Source organism: Dipodomys ordii, unplaced genomic scaffold (assembly GCF_000151885.1).
Source record: "Dipodomys ordii isolate 6190 unplaced genomic scaffold, Dord_2.0 Scaffold87, whole genome shotgun sequence".
NCBI classification, from domain to species: Eukaryota; Metazoa; Chordata; class Mammalia; order Rodentia; family Heteromyidae; genus Dipodomys; species Dipodomys ordii.
This window is the reverse complement of record NW_012267303.1, coordinates 4,427,217-4,445,301: the sequence shown is the minus strand read 5'-3', so window position 1 is coordinate 4,445,301 and position 18,085 is coordinate 4,427,217. Positions and strand designations below refer to the sequence as shown.

Sequence of the window (18,085 nt, the reverse complement as noted above, 5' to 3'; positions counted from 1 at the left end):
CACAGAGGCCCCGCCCACCCGCTTCCCAGCAGGTACCACAGAGGCCCCGCCCACCCACTTCCCAGTGGGTACCACAGAGGCCCCGCCCACCCACTTCCCAGCGGGTTCCACAGAGGCCCCGCCCACCCACTTCCCAGCGGGTACCATAGAGGCCCCGCCCACCCGCTTCCCAGTGGGTGTCACAGAGGCCCCACCCACCTACTTCCCAGCGGGCACACAGAGGCCCCGCCCACCCACTTCCCAGTGGGTACCAGAGGCCCCGCCCATCCACTTTTCAGTGGGTGCCACAGAGGCCCCACCCACCCACTTCCCAGCGGGTTCCACAGAGGCCCCGCCCACCTACTTCCCAGCGGGTTCCACAGAGGCCCCGCCCACCTACTTCCCAGCGGGTACCACAGAGGCCCCGCCCACCCACTTCCCAGTGGGTACCACAGAGGCCCCGCCCACCCACTTCCCAGTGGGTGCTACAGAGGCCCCGCCCACCTACTTCCCAGCGGGTACACAGAGGCCCCGCCCACTTACTTCCCAGCGGGTACACAGAGGCCCCGCCCACCCGCTTCCCAGCTGGTACCACAGAGGCCCCGCCCACCCACTTCCCAGTGGGTGTCACAGAGGCCCCGCCCACCCACTTCCCAGAAGACTGTGGGCCTCTTTCTCCATCTTTCCCTTTCACTCTGAAACTAAAACCCCACTGACAAATGGTTTGGGGGGGGAGGCGGGGCTGGAAGGATCCTGCAAAGCCGTCTTGGCACAGGAGGAGCCCCTGGGCTCCCTGTCTTCTCCCACACTGGGCCCTCATCTCAACCCTGTGCTGGGGAGCTGGTCCTGTGTCTCAGCTGTGGCTGGGTTGTGCCCTCTGCCCGTCCGGTCCCTCCTCCCATTCCAGGATGTAACCTGGAGGGCTCCAGACACTGCCCACAGCCCCCCTCCTCCCAATCTCTAGGAAGTAGGCTGGTGCTTCCTCTCAGAGCCAATGCTGGCAGTGTGAACCAGGAAGGCTGACCCCATTCTGACCCCCTGCAGTCTTGGCTTTTTTCTGGGTGGAGCCTGGCTTCCATGTTATGAGCCTTGACAGGCTGGACAGGTAACCCCATGACCCTGCATCTACTGATCTAGCCTGGTAACTGCCATGCTCAGAGTTGAGGGAGCCGGCCTGCCAGTTGGGGTCTCAAGTCCCGCAGCACCCTGCTTTACCACATGCCAAGACAACTGCCAAGTACCGGGGAACACTGGAGCGGTGGCTCCACACCAGGGCTTCAGAGCTAAGTGGCTTCTCCGTGACCTTTAAGCTCTGACCTCAGGACACTGGCTTGCACCCTGGGGACAGTCTAAGGGCCAGGGCCTCTGGGTGACTTTGGCAAGCCATTATAATGTCACCAAGCTGACGGTGACTGCCTGAGGTCAGTGCCCCAGAACTGTGGGGCAGACAGCAGCAGACAGAGGAGGGCTGGAAGCAATGAGGGGTGCAGGTCCTCAGCCACGCTGTTACACTGTCGTGGGTGGACACGGTCCCCTCTTCCTCTTCCCACTGGCCCATATGCAGCCCAGCCTGCCACAGCCCTTCCCCCCCACCCCCCAAGCCCTGAGATCTAGGGGCCTTTCCCGTGAGAATAAGCACCAAGCTGCTCGGAGCCGCTTCTACCCTGCGGCCTGCTTGGCCACACCCTGCGGCGGCTCAGCGTGGCGTTGTGGCTCCCAGGGCTGCCCTAACCACGCACATGGTGTTTACTGTGGGTGCAGGAGGCTCCTGACACGCTCAGCCCATTCGACATGGGTGTTGGGGGTCTCTGCTACAAACACACAAAGAAACAAACGTGTTCGATGGACTGTACAAATTTCAAGGAAAAAGTGAGCTCCTGTCTGTGGTGGAACCTCCTGCGCGCACACAACCCACACTTGGCTGAGCATTCATACAGTCCCCACTCCACACCCACGCAGCAAACACTAGCAGCCCCTATGCACACACGTGTGCGCATTCACTCACACACACACACACACACGGGCAAGGAGGACAAAGGAAGTGGAAGAAAAGTGTTACCCATGAGGAGCCGCCGTTTCACCCGCTTGTCCACATCAGCTACTGACGTGGCATTGAACTGCGAGCGCTCAATTGCAGCCTCATCCTTGTCTAGAACACAAGTAAGGGACAAACATGGAGCCAGTGGTTAATGAGAGCCCACTTCCCGCGGCCCAAGACAGTCAGCCTCTCGGCGTGGCGCACACACAGCTAACACGCATGCCAGGCCAGCACGTCGGGCGTCCCGGCCAAGGGCTAGTCCCAGGAACCTCCAGGTAGGTGTACCTGCTTGCTTGCTCGCTTGCTCGCTCGCTCGCTCGCTCGGGGCGGTGAGGAGGCCAGCAAGGGCGGGAGGCGGCGTGCAGATAAGGAGGGGTGGCCATGACACCCACACAGAGGGACACAGGCCCACGTGGACACACAGGGGAGGCCTCAGGTGGAGGCTGGAGAGGCAGACAGCACACCACAGGGAGACAAGCGGCTACAGACCCCACTGCGCAGGCAGGCACAGGACAAAGCACAGCACAAGGAGACAGGGCTGGGGTCAGGTGATGGAGGAACCCGGGACACCAGAGGCCCCGCACAAAGGGGCGTGAAAAGAGAGTGTCACTCATGCAAAATTAAACACACAGAGGAACACAGACACACGCACAGACGGAACAATGGATCCCACCGGACGGACAGATGAGAGAGGCCAGGGGATGGATTGGGCAGCGCTGGTTGCCTGTTGTCTAGAGGACCAGAGAGGAGTCAGTCGTTTTAGGAGTGTGCAGGGAAAGAGATGGGGGCCCCTCCAGCCGGGGGCGGGGGTCTGGCAGCCCAGCGGGCCGCTGTGCCAGGTCTCCCCTGGGGCGCAGGAAGGCTGGCTGGAGTTTCTTGTGCGGAGACACTGTTGCTGGCAGGGGTGGGGGGAGGAGGGGTGATCGATGACAGTGAGCGAGCACAGATGAAAGATTTTTCATCCTGGCTGGGAGTGGAAGCCACAGTGGGGGGAGCTAAGGCAGGAAAATGGCTTCTAATGGGAAAGGAGGGAAAGTTCAGGAAGTTAGATCTAAGCAGGGCCGGTCACATGCAGCAGACATTAAATGAAATACTACTACTACAATGAGTGAGAAGACACAGACAAGAGGTGTTAGCCGCAGGCTGGGGTGCTTCTGCCCAGCGGTGCACTGGTCCAGCAGCAGCAGCCAATCCCCCAGAGATCAGACAGGAGGGAGCCAGGGTCACCCAGGAGGACCCAAGCAGGACAGTGGAGGGACAGGCTGGAGGACAGGAGGTTCTAGATGGGATCAGGCTGCAATAGAGACACTGGTCTCAGACCTGGTTTGGCTTTTAATTACTTTTTTTTTTTTCCTGATTGGTTGGTTTGGTTTTGGCTTTTGGCTCTGAAAATGGTTGATGTACATCAGTTATCAGACAAGACAGGCAATCAGGGACCATCACCAGAAAAGCAGGAGAAATAGATATAAATGAAATTAAAAAAAAAAAAAAGGCTGTCTGAGAAGAGGCCACACCGAGGAAGGGAGACCCAGTGCAGACCGCCGCGTCCGGGACGGAGGCTCTGCCGACCGAGGGGACGGCCCGGGGGCCCCTCCGTGCTCCGCACCCAGCTCTGAGACGCCGGGGACACTCACAGGGGACGAGTGTCACAGCGGCTCTGGGCCTCACTGGCTTCTGCGTGCTCAGCCCCCCTGGCCGCCCCCCCTGCCCCGCTTCTGGTCACCTCCCCAGTTGACAGTAAGAAGTGGGGCCTTTACAGAAAAGAGCAACCTCATGTGGTCCAAAGTGGCCAAGCGTGGAAGCAGCAGCCTGCCGCTGGGGCCAGCTCTGAAAGTCCTCTTTTTCTCAGTTAAAAAGTAAAATCTGTTATTTTTCAGTTGGAGGAAAAAAAAAAAACCCCACTACTAATGATGATGGCATGAAATAATAAGCAAAAATTCAACTTCTCCTTGGGAGCATGGGCCCGGAAGAGGGAGGGGGCTGAGGCTCAAGCGGGGACTCGGCGAGGTAGGGAGGGGGCAGGGTGGAGTCCCTTGAGAGCCAGGTGGGCCTGGCATGAAATCAAGTCAAAAGCGCCCACACCCCGCACGAGATGCACCCCCTGTTCCCTGTACAGAGGAAAGCTCTGGAACTCCAGACTGCAGTGAGCAGCGCACACAGTTAAGGATAGTCACACAGAAATACCTGTGCTCCAGGCCCTGCTGCTGCCCCTCCGAGATACAGGGACCCCACCCCCCACCACAGCAGCCTGCGTGGACGAGAATGCCAGACAGACACCCCACTAGGAAGGTCTGAGTCAGGTGCTCCTGGACACATGGCCCCAAAGGGCCGCAGGACCCAGGATGAACTCTCCACAAAAGCCACCTGCCCATCACCACTGGGTGGCTTCTGTTTCCCTTCCGCTTCCTCTAGAACATGGGGACACAGGGCACCCAAGGGGACGGTGAAAGGTGGTAGACAGCGGCACCGACTTACCAATGCACGTCCGACCGTCGGCATGGAGGGCGTACTTCTGGTGGCAGCCGCACACGGGGCCCGTGTCTGTGTCCTCACAGCTGTGCTGGCAGCCTCCGTTCCCATAGTTACAGGTTACTAGTTAGGTCCAAAGCACACAGCGTGTGTATAAACAGAATAACAACGGAGAGGGTTAGTGTGCCAGCACCGGTTGTTTCTTTGGGGGCTGGAGGAGGAAGGCAGGGGTCTGAGGTAGCCAGCGAGTGGCTTGCCGAGGCTTCTCATCAGTAGACACACTTCCTGCCCTCCATCCCCCCAGAGTCTGATGGAATCCCTTGTCCCTGGAGGCCGCGAATGGGCTCAGGGATGCCTGCCTTTCCACAGAGCCTCACGCAGCTGACTCCCCTGGATGGTGGGGAACAGTTTTGCCCTTCTCACCTTGCAAGACACTACAGTACTGTCTGTCTCAATAGGCAAATGTCTGCAGACACCAGGTATGGAGTTCTGGACAAGTTACGGGGGAGACTGGCAACCATGGCCAAGGGAACACTTAGTTCCCGCAGAGTTCTGTCCTCCGCCTGTGTCTCAGGACACGTGGAGGGCTGTCTATGGCTGTTCATCCTCCGTGGGCCCCAGGGACGGGCTATCTTAAGACTGATCCTCTCCCCAGAGCTGAGGGTGTTCAGACAGACAAGTTAATGTGCAGTGCGCTGCTTGCAAAAGGCCTTTGGTGTCGCCCCGTGCCCAGACGATCTGGTGCCCTTTGGCCCAGAACCACCCAGCTCAGATGTTCCATACTGACAGAAGTCCAGGCCTGCTGAAAAGGAAGTGGAGCTTTAGCCAGTGCCCAGTGGGAAACGTATTTAAAGGAAGCAACATTATCACTTCGCAGGGTGACAGAAACGGCTACAGGAGAAGCAGGAGATGCAGGAGCTCTCTGGGAGGGGCCTTGGGAACCCCTGCTTTTTGACATCTGCCACCTGGGAGGAAGCCTGCTGCCTGGGAAGCCTTGTGTGTGTATTCCTCCTGTTCCTGATCATGACAACCCAATATGCAAAAGCATCAGACCAACCCTGATCAGAGGGCCCCCAAATTCCCAACTCCCGGGGTTTGGACGAATCACATCCTACTGGACTGACCCACAGGCATGGCTGATGAACGGCAGAGGGAAGCTGTGGGTGGCCACTCCCTGGGAAGGGCTCTGAATGTTCCAGAATGACTCCTGCAGCACAAGTGTCATGAGCTGTGCCTTTCACAAGAGCCCCATGGGCTCCCCTGGCCTTGGAGTGGGTGGCCCCTAGGTCTCAGATACATGCAGTTTCCACAAAAGTGTGGATCCGAGGAAGATGTTGCCTGTCAGGGACAGGGGTCTCTGGGGTCCCGGGGGCTTTCCTGGGCAGCCTTAAGACTCAGCTTCCAGCACCAATTCAGGGCCCTCCTACCACATGAGTCGGGAGCCAGAACAGCTGCCCCAGCTCAGAGCCCGTCCCTTCTCTGCAGGAGTGACCCTCTCTCTCTCAGCCCTGGGTGTGTGTGGGTACTTCTGATCTGGCTTCTCTCTGAGACAGTTTCTGTCTCTGGTAGGAAGAGATCTTGGGAAGCCAAGGGTTCAGGAGCCACAGGCCTGCACAGGTGTGTGTGTGTGTGTGTGTGTGTGTGTCCCAGGGAGAGCCCACCCTGAGCTGGGCACCACGTGCTATTCTGGGCCTGGGCGTCCCCTTCAGGGTGGGCACAGGTGCAGCAGTGTGAGGCACTGGAGAAACAGCGTGACATGACCAGGGCAGACCCTTCCACACAGGAGTGTGAACATCTCAGACCCCCAGAGGTTGAGCCTCCAGCTTACACCCCCAGCTCCGGAAAGACCTGGAAGGATGGAGCTCTAGCCTTGCCTCTGGAGTGGCTCCTTGGCTCTGAAGGGCTAGGGGAGTCTGGTGCAGAGCCTTGCCCGCCCGCTCTCTGCCTGGTCTGTCCCAGGCTGCCTCAGCCTGGGCTCAACTCAAGAGCCAGCAGCTCCTATCCCTCAGGTCACCTCACAGGCTTCGGTGAAGGCCCCCAAGCTGCCTTCATAAACCACACAGGAGGAGCCAGAGCTGGGTGGGCTGGGCAGCCTCTGCCCATGGGGCCACAGTGCGGTCACCTACTCCTCAGGCCTGGAAATCATATCGAGCATGCGGCACCCTGGCAATCAGAGTGAATCCTGTGAATCCTTGAACCAGCAAATGTTCCTAGACCTGAAGATGGAAGGTCTTAGCTGCTCAGCCTCTGTCTCATCCCTGACCCCGCCCCCCCCCCCCCGGCTGGGAAAACTGTTCCCTTTGTGGTACCTGTCCCAGTCGGGGTGTCTGTCCTCTTTCCTGAGCCCAGTTCAGGATCAAGTGGCTCAGTGTCATCCCTCCCTCCCTTCTTTCCCTTCCTTTCCTTTCCCCTCGCACTCATTCTTTCCCTTCCTTTCATTCTTGTGTCCTTTTCTTTTTTTTGTAGTACCTGTAGTATTTGAATTCAGAGCCTTGCGATAGGCAGGCACTCTACCACTTGATCCATGCTCCAGTTATGTTTGTGATAGGGTCTCACTTTTTGCCTAGGCCAGCCTGGCTGTGATTCTCCCCCACGTTCTCACATTTGGGCCTCCCACCATAGCTGGGATGACAGGAGTGTGCCACCACACTCAGTGCTTTACTGGTTGAGATGAAGGAGTCTTACACCCTTTTTGTTCAGCTGGCTTCGAAATGAGATCCTTCTGATCTCAGCCTGTCAAGTCGCTAGGATGACGGGTACGCACCACCACTCCTGGCTTTACCCTGGCTTCCAATGAAGGGCCTGCTGGCCTGCTTGCTGTGTGTGCTCTTGCCCTGGGTTTTCTCATGGGGACAGCTAGGTCACCCTGCAGGAGGCCTGACAGAGCAGGAGCTAGGTCTTCTGCTCTGATGGTGGCTGGAGGCAGAGCCAGGCCGGAGCCCCAGTCTGGCCCTGTTGGTTTTGCTTTGGTGATGCACCTATGCTCGCTCTTGCTGGCCCACGGAAAAGAGCCAGGAGTAAACGGGGAGGGTAGAAGGAAGGCCCTCCACCTTGGGGAACAAATTGATCACACCGAGGGCTAGAGCAGGAGTTAATGGAGGCAGAGAGTGTGAGGCCCGTGTGGGTGGGTGCCCAGGCCTGGAGACTTTCAAACAAGCCTGGGTTGGGAAAGTGTGGCAAGCCCCCCCCCCCCCTGCAGAGACCTGGTGACCGTGGCAGGGTCACGTGGCAGGGTCGGGATGGCGGGCCAGCCGGGCCCCGCCCTCCCGACAGGATGAGGGAGGAGCAGAGGGCACGTCTGCCCTGCAGGCAGCCTGTCTCTCTCCTCAGCTCAGGCAAGGAGCTTCTCTAGGGAGCATCAGACCAGGCTCCTTGGTCCTATTTTTTTTTCTGCATCATATGGCAAGTGTCTCCCTCAGTTCGTGGCAGACCCAGGGCAAGCCTGCCGTCACCCCGGAGCGTGTGGGTCTGTGTGTCCCTTCTCCCCGTGAGGATTTCACATGCCACAGCCTCCCCAGGCAGCTGTGCGCCAGGTTCAGAGCTTGGGGTGTCCAGCCTGTCCTCCATTTCCTGGTTCAGCTCCTGCCCCATATTAGGAGGCTGGGGTTGCATCAGGCCCCGGGGAGGCCTCCAGTGGGGTCTGAAATGGCTCCTCTGGCCAGGGGTTTCCTGAGGCTCACTGTTCTCAGCCCCCTGAGTGTGTGTGTGAGGGGCACTGGTTCTGATCCTTGATCCTGGAAACAGGACCAGCCACCGCCCAGGATGGAACTGCCCTCCTTTGCTTCTTTCCCATTACTGAGGGCTTCCAGGTGAACCAGGGGTCTGTGTCTGCCTCAAGCCCCCATCCCCCAGCCTGGCCCAGGTCCCCCCATCCACACAGCAATGGTGGGAGGCGCATGGGAGTGTCTGGCCCATGCACCTCCATCTACCTACGTGTGCAGTCCTTCTGGTTTGGGGCAAGGTCAAAGCCGGGCCTACAGTCGCAGGCCACTCCACCTTTGGGCGTCTCACGGCAGATGTGGGCGCAGCCATGATCTTTGTTCATGCAGTTCATCCCCTCTGGGAAGAGAGACAGACAGGAGGAGGTCAGAGCGCGTTGGGCTGTGAAGGGCTAGCTAGCTGGTGAGCCAGCACCAAGGTAAACCACTCAGGTGGTGCATACCCCCTCCTTCCCCCACAACGTGCTCCTGCGTGCAGATCCAGGCCACTGGGGAACCGGTCTGCGCCCCCTCCCTGCCATGAGCTGCGCCAGACATGACAGGGGCCCGCAGAGGCCAGGTGCCTGCCTGGGGCTGGGTTACCGCCCAGGTCTGTGGAGCTGCCCTCAGCCAGGGTCACCTGGCCCTGTCTTCATCCATCACCAGGGCTCCAGGGCGCTTCCCTCCTCCACCGCCCAGCCAGTGGCCCAGACCTCCTTCCGGTGACCCAGTTGATGTTTATCTTCCTGGTGATTTGTGAGGAGTTTCCAGAATTTATGAGGTCAAGGGTCAAGTGAGAGGTGGTAGGTCATGAGTCCATCAAGAGGCCATAAGCAGATGAAAGGGAAGAGCCGCTGTCTGCCACAGCAGCTCTGGAACCCCTGGAGAGGGCGGGTCAGCCCCGGAGAGGGCAGGGAATCTGTGGGTGGTGAGCACAACATGGGGGGGGCCTCACGGGGTCCCCCGCACCCCAGCATCGCCTTCCTGGGACGCCCTCTCTGGCTTCCTGTAAATGAACTCGTGGTCTGTCTCAGGCTCCATCAGTTCTGCCCAGCCCCTGGCATCTCCTGAGCTGCCTTAATGTCCCCAGGCCGGCCCAGATCGATGCAGTAAGCAGATCTGTGCTTCCTTCCCCCGCTGGCTAGAGCCCGCAGGCTCTGTGTAGCTCAGCCTTGCGAAAACTGAAGACTGGAGATTGAGTTTCCATTTCCAGTCCCACACCTCACCATTTCTGAGAAACCCTGCTAACCAGCATTACCCATCAGCTTGTTCCGGAGGAGCCCTGGGACCCCGGGCCTTGGACTACAGAGCACCAGGTTTAGCAATCACCCCATCTTCACCCTTGTTGTGGACTTGCTGTCTAGTGATCTTTCCTTTAAGCATCTAGACTTCAACTGTGAGCCAAGAGGTCACCTGGGGTTTTTGTGGGCAAAGGATAATTTGGGGGTAATCAAGACCATCAACGTCTATGTGACACTCAGCAGCCATGTGGCGCAGCCGGGAAGGGTGAGCCCAGAGCCGGTCTGCCATCAGCTGGTCCTGAAGGTGCCTAGCCCTGTCCTCTCAGCACCATGGGGAGAGAAGGACCCCCACTTCCCCGCCCTCCTCCCACCCAAGGTGGTGCTGAGGGCCTGGGCCCAGCCTCTTCACTCAGGCTCTCTCAGCCCTTGTGTCCTCTGCTCATGAGTTCTAATCCAGGCTCCCCTGGCCCCTGCATCTGCCTCCCAGCTGTCTCGCACAGAAGGCAGGGATGGTGCTGGAGGTGGGCAGGGCCAGCTATGGGGCGTCTCTGATCATTTTCAAGCTCTGATGTATTCAGTTACAGCTACTGACATCTGTTGTACTAGAAAGTAATTTAACAATTAAAAATGTATTACAGTCAGGAGCCGGTGGCTCACGCCTGTCATCCTAGCTGCTTAGGAGGCTGAGATCTAAGGATCACAGTTCAAAGCCAGCCCAGGCAGGAAAGTCTGTGAGACTCTTATCTTCAGTGAACCACCTGAAAACCGGAAGTGGCATTGTGGTTCAAGAGGTAGAGCGCTTGCCTTGAGCTGAGGGAGACAGCGCCCAGGCCCAGAGTTCAAGCCCCACGACCGACAACAACAACAACAAAAAGTATTATATGTGAACATAAATATAAATATGTATATATTATTTTGAACCAGAAATGATTTTCTAGACCAAGAAGAAGGAATGCCTGCTGGCAGCCAGGCTGGGTAGGCCCGGGCCTGTGAGCCAAGAGCTGAGCTTTATCTTCATTGTGTAGGAGAGACCTGGGCTCTGCTTTATATCGCAGGTTCCCAGCACAGGGCCAGGCACAGGGTGGGGGCTCAGCAAACGGCAGCTGAGGGAAAGAAAAGAAGAACCAGTGGAGAAAACAGTCAGAAAGGAGGGGAGGGAAGGGAAGGAAAGAGGGAATAAAGCCAATCCTAAGAGCGGTGTTGTCTGTTACTTTCAGGAGTATGGTAGGGAGTTTGGAAGCCTCCCCATGGCCTCCTGGCCCTGTGTAGTACTGCGATATCTGGTGTGGACAATTCATGACACACTTGTTGAAGGCTCTGAGAAATCACGTATTACACACATATGGTGGATGAGCTGCTCCCTCCACCAACTCAAAGACTCCAAGAGTCCCTAGAGCATCTGAGCATCTCACCCGCCTTGGGGTTCAGACCTCCAGGGGGTCCTGGGGCCCTTGTAGCCACCTCAGAAATCCCACTTCTAGAAAGGACAAGCTGGCTTCCTGCTCTTAGCAACCTGCCCCCGGGCAGCCCCATTCTGCCCCCAGGCTCAGAGGAAGCCCCACTGGTGCCCGCTGCCTTAGCTGTGAGGAGAGCGAGGTGCTAGGTACCAACCACTTCTGTCCTGGAGTGGCCTGGGCTCCAGACTGGAGCTGTTCCACCTGTCCTAGGGCTCCAGCCCCGTCTCAACGTGCGTGAGCAGTGGTGAGCCTCATGTCCAGCTCCCAGCTCCCTGTTCAGACAGTCCACGTCTCCCTCACTTGGGAGGGTGTGGTGAGCCACGAATGCCGAGAAAGCCCACCTGTCTTCCCTCCCAGAGGGGCGTCGAGATGGCACAGTTGTTCCCCGACAAGTCCCGCTCTCCAGTCTGGTGCCGGCCAGGCTGGGCAGCCTGCCCGGTGGAATCTAATCCCATCCAATCGCTGCAAATCCACTTACATTCTGCACACTGGACCTGAGCGTCTCCTCAGGGCCGAGCTGAGCACAGGAGTTGGCACTGGCCGCTGTAACCGCCAGCTCTGCCAGGTGCTGTGTGACTGGGGCAGCTCATGTCACTTCTGAGCCCTGCGTCCACCTGGGTACAAGCGGATGGCCCCAGTCTGCCTCTGCATGGCACAGCCACACACACACAGCCTCTTCCCAGGGTGGGGGAAGGAGAACACAGGGCAGGGTGGGACTTCACCCCAGCAGGAGGAGGCACAGAGGGGTGGGGGTGCCCTGTGAGGGTGTTCTAGAGAGGCAGGGGGCTGCAGGCTAGAGACTGACCAGTCATGTCACGTGACCCCAGGGAAGCAGGTGGGAGGACAGGCTTGGGTGCCAGTGGCTGGGTTGGACTTCCTGTCAGAGCCTCTTCCCCTTCCTCTTCCCTGGATGGTGCTGTGTGGGCCCCAGCCTGACTGCACTCCTATCTATACTAACCACACGCTGGAGGAGCGCCATGGTCAAGCCCGGGTGCCAGCCAGGCTGGCCTGGCCTGGGCCCTGCGCTCTCCCCAGACTGTCTCCCTCCACAGCCCTGCCCCAGGCCCCATCTCCTCTTGGGGACAGGCCCTGTAGCTCACTTCTGTTTCCTCAAATGACCCCCTTCATTTTTGGAGATGGCCCAGGCACACATACAGCAAAACAATTGTGCTTCCTCTGCCCACCAGTGGGCCCAGTCCCCCTCGCACGGTGGCCAGCAGGACAGCCAGGTGGGCCTCCTTAGGGCTGTTGCTATGACAACTTCACCGATATGTCACATTCCAAATCCACGTCCCTCAAATGCAGAAAGGGACAGGAAGGGATGCGGGCCAGGAAAACAGAACATGAGCAGAGAACAAGTGTTCTGTTTCCCCTCCCACCTCCAACTCAGGAGGAAGAATTTCCCCTCCTTTTCCTCCTCAATGAAATACTAGAAAGCTGGGTAAAAGGCTCAAGCTTTAGCTACTCACTCAAGAGGCTGAGATCTGAGGATCACAGCTCGAAGCCAGCTGGGGCAGGAAAGTCCATGAGACTCTTATGTCCAATGAATCACCAGGAAATCAGAAGTGGAGTTGTGACTCAAAGTGGCAGAACACTCGTCTTGAGCAAAAATGAGTCTGGAAGCAGCGCCCTGGGTTTGAGCCTCTGGAGCAGGGTGAGGCTCTATCTTGGGCAGCTCAGACCCTGCTGGCTATGCAAGCTGGGACGGGAAAAGCATGCGCAGCTCATGTGGGCTTAGAGAAGGATGGATGAAAATACCAGAAAGGCCCTGCTAGGGGAGACGCGCACAGGGGCAGCTGCGGGGGCTGGGCTGGACATGGGGAGAGGGCAGGGTGGCCGAGCCCATCTCCAGTACCAGCTTCTCCAGGGTTCCGGGGCTTTGACTCTGTCTCATTGCAATTGGGGTGATGCAGTGGGGCTCCCTAGAACCCGAGGCCTGTGCCACGCCTCAGGCCTGGCGCAGAGCCAGGTCCCCACACCCCTTCCCTTGTAGGTGAGCAGGTTAGTCTCCTGGACCCACCTGCTTCCTGGGGAGCCGTCAGTGTGCCTGGAATAGAGCCACCAGAAAACCGGAAGTGGCACTGTGGCTCAAGAGGTAGAGCACTTGCCTTGAGCTGAAGAGCTGAGGGACAGCGCCCAGGCCCAGGGTTCAAGCCCCACGACAGACAAAAATGTTGTTCTTGTTCTCTGGCCTCCTGCTGCCGTGAGGCTGAATTACAAACAGGGCTGAGTGAGTGACAGCCACTGGCACACAGGTGGTATCTAACAAAGGCTGGCCTGCGTCCCAGGCCTGGAGCCCCAAGGTCTCTGGGATGGAGGCCTGTGGTCCCTAAAGCCTGTCCCACCTGCCTCCATGCCCTGCTCCCCTCCCCTCATCTCCCCTCCCCACCAAAGCTTCCCAGGTTGGTCACTAGGTGTCACCACAATTGCGTGCAAGCCTCTGAGGACCAGGCCACTCCAGAGAAGGCAAGGGCGGTGGACACACCTCCTGAACTTCCTGCCTGCCCAGGAGCCAGTTAGCCCACAGCTGCCCAGTGTGTCCAGTTAGGTCTGGACTTGAGATAAACAGCAGACCCTTTCCATATGTATGTCCCAAGTGCTGTAGGAGCCATGTACAGAACAGTGCTGTTTATCAGAAAGCCCAGCTTCAACGAAGGCATGGGGGACGGGCTGTCCCGTCAGCTCATCCTAGACAGCTCCCCAGACTCTGGGTCCTGCTCTGCCCTGCCCTGGGAGCAAGTCTGCATCTCCTTCCAGACAGGTGACAGCCCTGGAGTCTGGGAGGAGATTCTTTCCGGACGTGAGGGTTCCCAGTGCCCACACACCATCATCCCCCAGTGTCACAGAAAACATGAGCTGTGCCACTCAGAGCCACGGCCGCAGCTTGCCACCCATGCCACAAGACACCTGTGGTCTCCTGAGCCCTTCCAAACACGGAGGACCTTTCTCTCTCCCAAGTAGATCCCTGTGTGCACGTGGCTGTCATTTGCTGGGGACAGGAGTCTGGGAAGGCGGGGAGGTGGAGGAAGCTGCCTGCTATCCTAGGGTCAAGAGCTCGAGGAAGGCCAGGTGGGAGAGGCTGAGGGCAGACAGAGCCTGGCAGACTGGCTAGCCATGGCACAGGCTGGAGGTCCAGGCCACTCTAGCTGAATCTCAGACTCTGGGAAATGAAGAGTGGGTGCCCCTTGCAGCCCCACGCCCCGGAAGCACTCTGTCGCAAGCTGCCCCCGGCTTCGGCAGGAGCGGAGCCTCCCCTCTGCTTAGCAGGTTCTCACAGGGCCCTGCGCTCCATGAGACACACAGCGGCTCCCCCCTTGCTCTGGTGTTGAGGAGTCATCCAAAAGCAGAGGCCGGAGCTAGTCTAAACCTGAGTTCAATTCAAAAGGAGGAGGCCCCACGAGGGTCAGCTAGCTGGACACAGGCGGTGAGAGGGAGCTGGACGTGGAAGGATGAGTAAAAGTAGGAGCAGTGCTCAAGGCGTGGGAACCAGCACCTACCAAGGTTCATCTGAGGGTACCGCAGGCAGCTGGGGGGGAGCAGGGCTGCGGGGAGGGGTGTGTGTGTGTGTGTGTGTGTGCAGCACAGGAAGGGGTGGTCGAGGGCAGGGCCCTAGTGTGGACACGTGCATGCGGCCTTGAAGAGCAGGTGTGGGCTGGGAAGAGAGCGTGCTTGGATTTGAGCAGGTGGCAGAGCACTACGCGGCATGCTCTGCCCAGGAGTCGGCTGCTCTAGGGTCAGGGCTAGAACTGCAAACGTGGCCACGGACAGTCGGCAGGACTAAAGATGGTGAGGAAAGGGCCGGAGCCAAGCAGAAGCTGGGCTGGGGCTGAGAAGGAACCCAAGAAAACAGGGAGAGTAGTGTGAGGTGACCCCCGGTTCTCCGGACTGGAGGCTGGGACTCTGCCTGGCCAGCCTTGACTGAGGATGGGGCTGTGGCGGGCGCCTGGCCTAGCGGTGGACACCTCCTGTCCTGCCAGGTCAGACGAGGCCTCCACAGCCAGCCCCAGGAGGTGGCCCAGACGGCTGTCTGGGCCCAGCCAGTGTGCTGGCGGCCACAGGCAGGCCTCCGCTTCCCCTGGAACAGGTACATGGGCCAGCTTCCGCCTGCCTAGAGAAGAACTTTCCAGTCAACATCTCCTGACACCTGCTCCCCCGCACTGCACCCTGGAGGCAAGAAGGGGTGGAGGAGCGGGGTCACCCCAGAGCTGACGCTTACATGAGGAAGAAGGCCCTGGAGCGGAGACATGGGGGCAGGGGGGCAGTGCTGGGAGGTGGTGTGGGGGTGCAGGAGACAGAAGGGCTCCAGTGGGGAAATCAGGAGGGGTGCCTAGAGAAGGGCTGTCTAGGTGGAAGGTTCTGGAGTGAGCACTGGCCAGGACAGACAGGGTGTCCCAGAGGGCACAGTGCGAATGGGATTCAGACACAGAGTTTGCTCGGACAGGGAAGACTGGGACACTCGGAGGGACAGGTGGGGACTATCACAGCCCAGGATTGAGTGGAAGAGAGGCCCTGCAGGACTGGGCAGTGGTGGCTGCACTCACTCAGCCCGAGGCCAGCAGTGCTGCCCAGGCCAAGGGTAGCATGGGAAGGTGGGGCCCACTCCTGCCTGGTTACCCTGCTGTGCATTCCTGGTCTGTGCCCTTAGGAAGCAATCAGACCTGGGTTCGAAGCTCGCCTCTGCTACTTTCTATAGACAGAAATCTCTGCCTCTCGGCCTGTTTTCTTTTTTCTCTTTCAGCCTCCAAATGAGGTAAGAGCCACACCACACAGATTAGACTCTGAATACCATGGCGCCCGTGTGCCCAAGTCTAGGCACCATTCCAACTGGGCCCAGCAGAGCCCGCCCCATGGGTGTGTGACATGTGTGAGGCTTGGGCACAGTCCTACTGACCTAGGGCCGGGCGCTAAGGCACCCAAGGGAGTAGTCCGCCATGGTTCCAAGCCCGCCAAGGCTCATTTGCATCCTCTCTGCCAATTCTGTAAAGAAAGATTGATTTGTGCACCATTTTACATTGTGCTCCAGGGACAGGAAGAGATTCAGGGGTCGGGGCCGCTGTTTCTTCAGAGCTAAAGCCACGTTTCTACTCTTCTGTCCGAGCCAGAGGAGGCGACGTGCCCGTGACCCGGAGGAAATTCGGCTGCTAACACGGGGAAGTCAGCCGTGGGATGCCGCTGGCGCCGGCTGGAGGCCAGGCCAGAAGTGCGTGAAGCTGGCTTACCAGCAAAAGGAGTTGTTTATGGGGTGGGAGGCTCATAAAAAATAATAGGCAGGATTTATTGTCCCTGCCTTGAGGGCCGTTCCGGACCGCACAGGGCCAGGCCCAGCCTGCTCCAGTAGCACCATAAATTTCCCCGCTGAGTGCCAGAGCCGGCCTTGGGCTGTGCCGGGCCGGGAGTGAGGGACCTGTCTGGGACCACATGGTGCTCCTGGAGCCCAGGCTTAGCCTCACCCCCCGGGAGGCCAGAGTCTTGCCGACAGGGTGACTCATGAGGTACCGAAGGTCTCTGGGCTGCTTACCAGGGTCTGGAAGGGGATGGAACAGAAGAAAGAGCTAGCTTTGTTGTCAGAAACATGAAAGGCCTACTCTGGAAGTATCAGCTTGGACCCTGGCGGTGGAGGCCATCTTCCCTCCTTGAGGGGAATGGGGTGCATCCCAGGGGTGTGGGTAGAAAGCAGGGCAGGCTGCGGGCGGTGGGGCTGGGCCTGGCGGAGATGGAGAGGGAGGCGTGTCCTCCCATCCTGCAGCCAAGGTCAGGAGAGGCAGAGCAGGAAGACAAAGTGAGGAGAGGGCGGAGGGAGGCCAGGACAAGGGTCAGCATTCTAGCTGGCCCTACACACTGCACCTCAGCCAGAGGGCATATCCCACAGGCAGGGTGGCCTTGGCCTCCTGTACCACTCCGGTATCAAGGTAGCCATCCTGCAGGACTGACGCCCAAGCCCTCGGGAGCCCAGTGCTGGGGGGCAGGCAGTGCATGGTCAGCATGCACTGCAGCGTGAGCCGGTCCCCTCCACACTCCGCTGAAACAGGACTCCCAGGCAGCAGAAGGTGGAGGGGGGCTCGGCCCTCAGCACCTTTAAAAGAGGGCAGAAGGGGCAGCGTGAAACGGAGCGCAGTCCTCGCTCCAGCCCCAGCCGGTCGCCTCCTCCTTCGTGGACTTGGCAGCCTCTAGTGCCGTGGGAAACAGCTCTGCTTTTTTGCTCATTTTGTCTTAATGGCAGGAAGGGACAAAGACAGCATGAAGTCTTTTCTCCCTGACTGACAGACAGACAGACAGCGAGCTCTCTGTCAGCTCCCAGAGTCCTCAGCACGTACCCGCCTGCACCCTCCCCGCACCCTCTGTGGGCACCTGCTTGGGACCAGGCCCCAGGTTCAATCCCCAGCACAACAAAGGCGCCAGGGAGAAATGGAAGCCGACCCCTCAGGCCTCTCGGACCCTCGGGTTTCCATGCTGTAAAGAGAACAAGGCTGGGCCTTGTCCAGCAACACTCCGGAATATTCTGCACCTACCTGGAGGGGTAGCAGTGCAGTGTGAAGTGTGAACCTGGGGTGGGTGGGGCGTTCTCATTGGCCAGCCCTCCCGGTCCCTCCCCTTCCTCTTCCCCAGACCCCCACCCATCACCTCCCCTCACTGCTTCAAAAGGTTGTACGAGGGGGCAACAATTGAACACGTCCATCTGCGTGTCCAGTGCGTCTGTGGGTCTCTCTGCTTTCTCCTCAGACTTCCCTCACCTTCCTCTCTCTGCCATTCTCCTGTCACGTCCCTGTCACTCTGTCACCTTTGCATCAACTTCCAGTCACTTCTCAGCTATCATCATCTCTCAGCCACCACGTCACCTCTGCCTCAGTCATCCGGTCACTATCCCCCATGGCCTCTTCGATCACCTCGCCTCAGACGTCCTCCTCTTCCTCCTTGGACGCTGCCATCTTCCTCTCACCCCATCTCCTGCCACCCGCCTCAGCCGCAGCTCTGCCACCTCTCCTCAGTCATCTTCCTCCCACCGTCCCTAGACATTCCCTGTCATTCTGTCTCCTCTGTCACCTTCCCCTCACCCAGCATTGCCACGCGTCATCCCTGCCACCTAGCTGCCCGATCACCTTCTCTCCAATACCCTCCAGCCACCTTCCCTGGTCCAGCTCTGTGTCACCTTCCCCGGCCCAGCTCCGTGTCACCTTCCCTGGCCCAGCTCCGTGTCACCTTCCC

General features: G+C 59.0%; 1 protein-coding gene across 1 annotated transcript in view; it reads right to left on the bottom strand.

The window, feature by feature from the left end:
- Scube1 (signal peptide, CUB domain, EGF-like 1) overlaps nt 1-18,085 on the bottom strand; it is a 101,999-nt gene that overhangs the window by 35,865 nt on the left and 48,049 nt on the right. The window contains exons 5-7 of the mRNA XM_013025739.1: nt 8,420-8,545; nt 4,493-4,609; nt 2,039-2,128 (exon numbers count right to left, since the gene is read on the bottom strand). Of these exons, the coding sequence (XP_012881193.1) occupies nt 2,039-2,128; nt 4,493-4,609; nt 8,420-8,545 (333 nt within the window). The remainder of the gene's footprint in view (nt 1-2,038; nt 2,129-4,492; nt 4,610-8,419; nt 8,546-18,085) is intronic.